The sequence below is a fragment of the Nothoprocta perdicaria genome, unplaced genomic scaffold, assembly GCF_003342845.1.
Source record: "Nothoprocta perdicaria isolate Ctin4 unplaced genomic scaffold, notPer1 scaffold_362, whole genome shotgun sequence".
Lineage (NCBI taxonomy): Eukaryota > Metazoa > Chordata > Aves > Tinamiformes > Tinamidae > Nothoprocta > Nothoprocta perdicaria.
Window position 1 is genome coordinate 324470 of NW_020455602.1, and position 7305 is coordinate 331774.

Here is a 7305-nt window from a genome sequence, read left to right on the forward strand (position 1 = left end):
GTGTCTGGAGAGAGCAGCCAGGATGAGCTGCTCCATCACTTTCCCGGGGATGGAGGTGAGGCTCACCGGCCTGTAGTTACTCGGGTCCTCCTTCTTGCCTTTTTTGAAGACCGGATGACTAAAATGTCTTCAAAATAGTTACGAAGAGTGAACCTCTGTTGTCACTGATGTAGCTCCTTGTTTATTTTTCATGTTCAGAGTCAAAGGTCACTAAAATCCTGGGAGAAGGCCTTCTCCCTGTAATTATCGTAAAACCGAGGTCAGATCTCACTGAGCTATAAAGAAATAGTCCAGGTCATAGACACAGCTGGAGAGAATATTCCTCATCTTGCAGTAACTTTATTACTTTTTCTAGTGATYTCAACCTGATCTCAGCTTAGAGTTCACAGTTATTTGAATAAAGTGATGCACTTATTAAAATGATTTAGCAAACAAAACTGTATACCAATATCCAAGGAATACATGTTCACACTGAATATCACCTTTAACTTGACAGAGTAGGAAACAACTGAATGTGGATGGGTCAGTTTGGCTCACATATATATTTCAAAAATTGTTGCAAGGTTATTGCAACCTTCTGTGAGCCCTCTGGGTCTTGGGATTAAAATTTTCCACCGATTAAGCTACAGTGCAACAAACAGCTAGTCCAGAGGTCAGCAGCACATRGCATCTCAAAGCCTCGGGAACTGGCATACTCCAAGGACATGACAGGGTGCAGTTTTCACAAGCAGAAGCAAACAGCACTATTAATCCCACAGAAGTTCAACACTTTACATAAGAGCCTGCATCCAGGAATTTGTGGTGGAGTTTGTTATAAAGTGCTTCTTAAAGACAGGAATTCATATTGGCCACCCTTGCATATTGATCTCTCCTTTAGATTTGGTCAAACCAAGAATATCCCTGAGTTATCAATAAAAGCAGGCTTTTCAACAACAACCAAAAAAATACAAATAAATAGGTAGCATTTATTCATTGTCAGTGAGAAGAATTATTAACTTGCTTAAAAGCTTTAAAATACCACAAAAGGGCAGTAGCTGTAAAGACCAAAAGCTCAAGCCCTAAGAAGTACAAAAGTTGCCCCAAAGAAGTCTGTGGTTACATCAAACCTTCAGCTGTACTGGTCTGTGAAGCGAAAGGCTTTAGGTTCCGAACTTAGGCAGCGGATGTTCTGCAGCTGTTTCGCTCTTCGGGCTTCTAACCGGAGCTGCCTTACTCGCTCTTTAGCTGCCAGCTCTTCGGCTCGTTTTTCTTCTCTCTTTCTTTTTAGCCATCTGTGRAAGAGGGGAAAAAAGACTAGAAATCCTGACAGTGAAACACAAACCTTTTATCTCGTCCTTTCAAAGGACACCAGTCTCAATTCTGCTAACGATCCAACCAGATGACGAGCAGAATCACTGTGTCCTGAGGGATACAGCCTATATGCTAAGGCTGAGCCAGCCTAAGAACCTTTCCATCCCCCAAATCCTGGTTTTGTACCCACCTTTCCCTCCCACTTTTGTTGAGCTGCAGACTTGAGAAAAGCAAACACGGTGTCAGATTAGTTTTTTTGTGTGCTGAATGAACTGAATCAGCGCAATTCTTCTCTGGAAAAGGCAAAAATGGATAGGAGAGCGGCCCCCCTTTCCAGCTAAAATCCATTAGGTCGGCTAAAACCTTGGCAAGTAATTTGCACCAAGCAATTATGTGTTTCCTAGAGTGTAAGCTTATGAGGGTATATTCAAACAGAAAGTACGGGTCTCAGCACTGTAAAATGACTACATTCTAAGTTGATTCTGATTGTTTAAGTTGATGATSGACTACACAATATTCAAGTAGTCTGGTTCCCTAAGAGGGACCATACTCACTCTTTAAAGGCTCTGTTGCATTCCTCTGTTCTTGGAAAAAAGGTCATGCCCTCCGCTTGGCGTCTCAAAAATTCTAACTGTTTTTCTTTTATGTGTTCTCGGTGCTTTTTTTTAAGCCATAACTTGAAGGCTTCTTCTGGATTCCTGCTACTCTCCTATTCAAATAAAAGACATTCACAAGACTTAGCATTAAGTGACCTTTTTATCATTTTTTTGAACTTCCCTGACATCTCCTGTCCACAAGTGGGAAATGTGCTTTATAAGCAAACCAAAGCATATGTTAAGTCTATCATGGAATGTATACGTGAGCAAGCGTTYAAAGCAGTTTGGAAAAAAAAAATATTGAATTCAGTTCTTTGACGCCATCTCTGCAAGACCCAGGAATGACAGAATAGTGTGTCTGAATCTTAAGCATCTGGGCACACGCATCAACTCGCCTGCCAACCAGCTCTGAGGGTAAGGAACAGACTTCCCAGGGCTCCCCTGCTCCTTGTTCACTCCAGGGAGCAACAAAGTCATTCTCCTACTGGCAGACAGCAACACTGTGTCTTCTACAAGYGACGTTACAGCTCTTAAGCTCATGTATATAACTTGTATGACACAAGCCATTCTGCCAGGCAGAACAACCCTGAACATGGAAAGTCACCTAACTTCAGCTTCAAGAATATAACAAAAAATATTTCTCATCAGTGTGAATTTTCATATGCTTATCTGAGCACTTGGTCTAGGAATTTGTTTTGTTTTCTGTTTGGTTAACCAGAGTCCTATAAATCACACTTCTACATATGAGAGCTCTTACTTTGCTGTTCAAGTCCTCTAGCTCCTTTGCACGCCGAATTCGCTTTTCCTCTTGTACTTGTTCTTTCTTCTTYTGTAACCAAGCTCTAAAGACCATCTCATTCTCTCTTTTCTTCTGTTCTTCTTGTTCTCTTTTCCGCTCTTCTTCCTTGAATGAGTGAATAAAAATTCTATTTTTTGAAATAATCTACACAGGCCTTCAACTGTCACAATGGCAGTGAGTTGTTTGAACTTTACCTGACACGTTAAAAAAGAAAAAAAAAAAAGAGGCAAGTGAAACAGAAATATTCAAAGAATGCATCAAGTTGATGGTACCTGCAGGAAAAAAMTGGGAAAAAAGCTAGCCTGAGCATTTCCCCAGTTTAGGTTATAGTCAGATGTTTTGAGTTCCGACTTGTGTGTGTGTGTGTGTGTGTGTGTGTGTGTGCGCGCACGTGCACGCATGCGTGTGATTACCTCCATTTCCATGATTCATCTCACCTCTCAGACATTGAGGCAGAAACACATCAAGACTTTAAAATAATATCCATCCAACAGCTCTGAATGGCTTAAAATAGTTTAAACCAACCCATTCTAAAAATAGGAAACAATATGGGCTTGCAAAACCACTAAACCCTACAGGATTTTCAGCTATCTATGGACTGCAGGCATGAGGTTATAGCTAGTTCTAACAAGGTTATGAATAGGAATTATTTTTTGAATGTGAAGTCATAGTTGGGGAGGCACTAATAGCTTAATGCTTTCCTCAGACTTAMAAAATGCATCTAGTTGCACAAAATTGAGAAAAACTTTGCAAGTATTAATCACATTTTGACTAATGACAGGTGTTTACGTATGGATGAAAAGACTCTAAATGATACTTCACAAAGATATCAAAATATTTTAACAAGTTTTGATTCTCCCTGGCACAAAAACTATAACCCCCATTAATTTCAACACAGAGAAATCTACTCGTCTCTCAAAGAGATGATGCTCCTCTCACCTACATATAACTTGCAGAATGTATTCTCAAAATTTACAGTTTTTACTCTACTGGGGAGAAAATAAAGCTTAAAAAAAAGCCTCCTTCCTGAATGAATATGCAGGAATAGACTTTCCTGATGTGACTGCTATTCTTTTCACATGGAGTTTCTGAATTGATTAAAATTTTGCTTTTAAAACCAGTAGAAAATCTTCAGTATCTTAAGGAGCAGAACAAGTCACAGCAATCCTACGGTCAGCACAACCCTGCTGCGTGGCAGTGTCGGCAGCAGACATGCAGTGTCACGTGCGAGCAGTGGGTCCATGATGGGGCTTACACAGCAGGAGCAACAAGTACAGTATGGCAGAGGGTGGCATATTTATGAAGGACATGTTCCATATTACATAAACACCTTTAACACAGGGCTCTGTGAAACAAAGTGTGACCTGCCCGATCCCTCTGTATCCTCACCTCTTTCCTCAGTTTCTCCTTCCTTTGCTCCAGCTGCTTCCGGAGCTCTTTTTGCCTGGGAGAAAGGCAGTAAGTGGAACCTCTTGTAGGCGCGTTTGCAGACTGTGCTCTCTGGGGAGTCTTACGTTTTCCCAGATTTCTCGCAGACCCGATGGCAGAATTTGGACGACACTTAGGCTTGGAAGGAGGTTTAGGGAAGTACACACACTCCTCTTCAGCAGCAGAGAAAGACTGTACTCCTGCTCCTGCTCCAGGTGCTTCCTTCGTTCGAGCGACAGTGCCACAAGAACTCTGGTGTGAAGATTTGGAAGTTGTATGTTGAGTCTCGATATCAGTGAAAGAAACACTTATTGGGGGCAAAAAGCCCTGGCTTTCAATATCACGTAAACTCAACAGTTCAAACTTTCCATCTTTTTCCACTAGGATCTTCCCATCCTTCTGTTCCTCATCCTTGCCACTATGTGGTGAAAGCACTGTGCTTTCCTGTCCCRCAGCATTAGAAATATGGAGCTGAGAGAGCCTACTTGAAACATCGTCTCCTCCTGCAAGATCAGCTTTATAAACATCTGCGTCTTCTAGAGGAGGAACCTCTAGATCTACCAATGTGTCCTTAAATTTTAATTTTCGTTCTCTATTCTCATCCACAGGAGCCTGATTCTCCAGCAGTTTGTTGGCTTCTTCAATCTTTCCCAAGATGTAGCGCTTTATTTCTTCATCTTCTTCCTCATCTAGGTCCTTTTCATCTTCCAGTTTGGACTCCTGGATAGAGCACTCACTGTCGGAGTCAGATACAGGCTCCTCGTCTTTAGCATCAGACACGGATACCAAAGGTTCTTCATTGGGCAGACTCACTTTCACATCTGTGTTTGTYCCAGAATGCTGATCTGTATTTTCTTCTCTTTCCTCACTGTATTCCCCTTCCTCAAAGTCCTCCACAACTTTATCACTAATTGTATCAATTTCCTCTGCATTTTGTTCAGGATTCTAAAAAAAATAAAATAAAATAAAAATAACTCTCCCAGTCTATTCTCCCAAMAAACCGTGCCATCAGAGAAGAAGACAGGAGAGCACAAGAGTGAAAGAACAGCACAACTGATTTTACTAATGCTTAAATACCCTATCAAATACCATTACTACCACAACCAATGGCCTTTTTGGCATTAATAGCTCTTTTGCGGTTTCTCCATATTCCCATCTACAAAGTTTAACAAACTACAGCTTGAGCAGTAAAGTCACCTATGACAACAGAAAAAGAGTAATGTGAAGTGCACAAACACTTAAAGGAACCCACACAAAAAGCAGAAGTATTTTTGAACCAAATATATTCTTTCCAATGAACATTGAATTTGCTGATTTAAGACAACAATAATCAAAGTAACTCGTTCACTGAACTATTTTTCACTATAGTTCCAATAACCCTTCGTGATGAAATTTAGTGACTGTCCATATATATTTCAAGCCACACTGCAAATCACATTGAATTCTATGCTTACAAATCTAAGTATCAATCTGTTGATCTTCCAAGTGAAATAAATATCATTTAATTTGACAATACCTCTCTTTCTGCAGGGTTTTCTTTTTCTTCTTCGTTAATTAGCMACTCAAGGTCTTTTTCAAAGTCATCTTCATACTCTACACTTTCTGTTATATCTTCCACATCTGCTGGATCATCTTGGTCTCTCCTTTCACTCATTTTGGCGATGTGTTAAAATACTACTACAAAAGAAAAAGGCACATTTAAAATGTCAGTGACATACAAAAATACAGCACTGCTATCTGTCACAACACCCACACAAAACCTGAGGGCAGTAGCAATACGACTATTTAGATAACGCCACAGCACCTCTGAATTAAGGCTCATAAATGGTTTAAAAACATAAACGGTTTTTGCCTTTCCCACTCCAAGCTCCTAAGTGGATATCTGAGACAAAGCAAATCCATATCATTTRAAGTTAAGACTAGAACTTGTGATCTCATGACTTGTAATCCTGTACTTCATTCTTCTATGTTTATTAGAATTACCAAAAGCTTCCATTACTCTCAGCCCTGTTTTCCACTGTTGCTTTATGTTTGCCTGATTCACCTTCCCCTAAACAAATCACAACTTGTGCAGAGCCATATTACAAAGTCGTGCAATGCACAGGCCCTAGAAGATCCCTGCTGTAGCTTATGTTATGTCAGACTAGGAGAAAATTTCCCATCATACTAGAATGAGAAGACTTTCATTAGACTCATGAAAGAGCTGTCCTGCTAGAGTCACTCAACTTTTACAAGCAGCTGGCTTTCAAACCGTACCACTTGCACCAATATTAGAAAAGAAAAAGGAAAGAAGTTTCACACAGAAACCAGTTAAGACTGCTGGAAAAAGTCATCAGTTGCAGTTTGAAATTCCAAAGAGGACTACAGTGAGAAATAGTTAGCATTCTGTTAATCAGTCTGGATACAGTCATATCCATGACAGAACTGAAGAGTCACTATTAAAAAAAGGGAGTATTTTCAGTAATGTTTGGACTGGCCAGCACACAGGTACCAATAGCTTCTGAAAAGCTGCTTAAATGCCAGTGCCTGGAGATYCAGGCTGACTGCCTGGCCTAACGCCCTCTGCCCACTTCTTCCAACTGAGGGCATCTCTCTGCATCTAAAGGCAAGAAAGGGTTAAAGACATGAGGAGAGGCACTGACTACATAGCCGATGCTGCCCTTTTTGCAGCTTTACCACACATCACTCCTTCCCTGTTTTGTTCATCACTGTTTGCAGAAGCAACATAAAAGTAAGAAATGTGGATTATTCAGAAGTCCCTCTTCTCTTTGTATCTTCTGCTGTATGTGGGGATTTGCTACCTCTCAGTGTCTCTCCTACAGAATAAATCTGTCTCATTTACAGTGCACTAGAAGATCACTCCCTCTATGAACATCAGCATATGGCAACATAATATGGGATCTAAAGATTAGCTCTGACCCAGGATGGCCCARAACATCCAGCAATGGCTGTTGCTCCTTATGTCTTCACTGTCTGATCCACCCCGCCATTGCAGAAAAGAGTGGCTGTATTTGGACATCCCACCTGTCTAAGCATTTTGCATCGTTGGAATAAAAAAATCTTTTTTTAAATCACTATTTTGTTCCACAAAAGTGGACATTTCTCCATCTTCCTAACTCCCAGCTCCTTTTTAGCCACCACTTGCCACAGTAGTCATCTATTCACAGTAGGTCTCTCTAATGCTAAATGTCC

The 7305-nt window shown here is 40.6% G+C and overlaps 1 protein-coding gene across 2 annotated transcripts in view; it reads right to left on the reverse strand.

The window, feature by feature from the left end:
* Positions 1-371: 371 nt before the first annotated feature.
* CCDC181 (coiled-coil domain containing 181) overlaps positions 372-7305 on the reverse strand; it is a 9329-nt gene continuing 2395 nt past the window's right edge. The window contains exons 2-6 of one of the 2 annotated variants that reach the window (XM_026044438.1): positions 5630-5790; positions 4075-5058; positions 2644-2790; positions 1845-1999; positions 372-1271 (exon numbers count right to left, since the gene is read on the reverse strand). In XM_026044438.1, coding sequence (XP_025900223.1) covers positions 1109-1271; positions 1845-1999; positions 2644-2790; positions 4075-5058; positions 5630-5767 — 1587 coding nt within the window. In that variant the 5' untranslated portion in view covers positions 5768-5790 and the 3' untranslated portion in view covers positions 372-1108. The remainder of the gene's footprint in view (positions 1272-1844; positions 2000-2643; positions 2791-4074; positions 5059-5629; positions 5791-7305) is intronic. The other variant, XM_026044439.1, reaches the window with a different exon arrangement.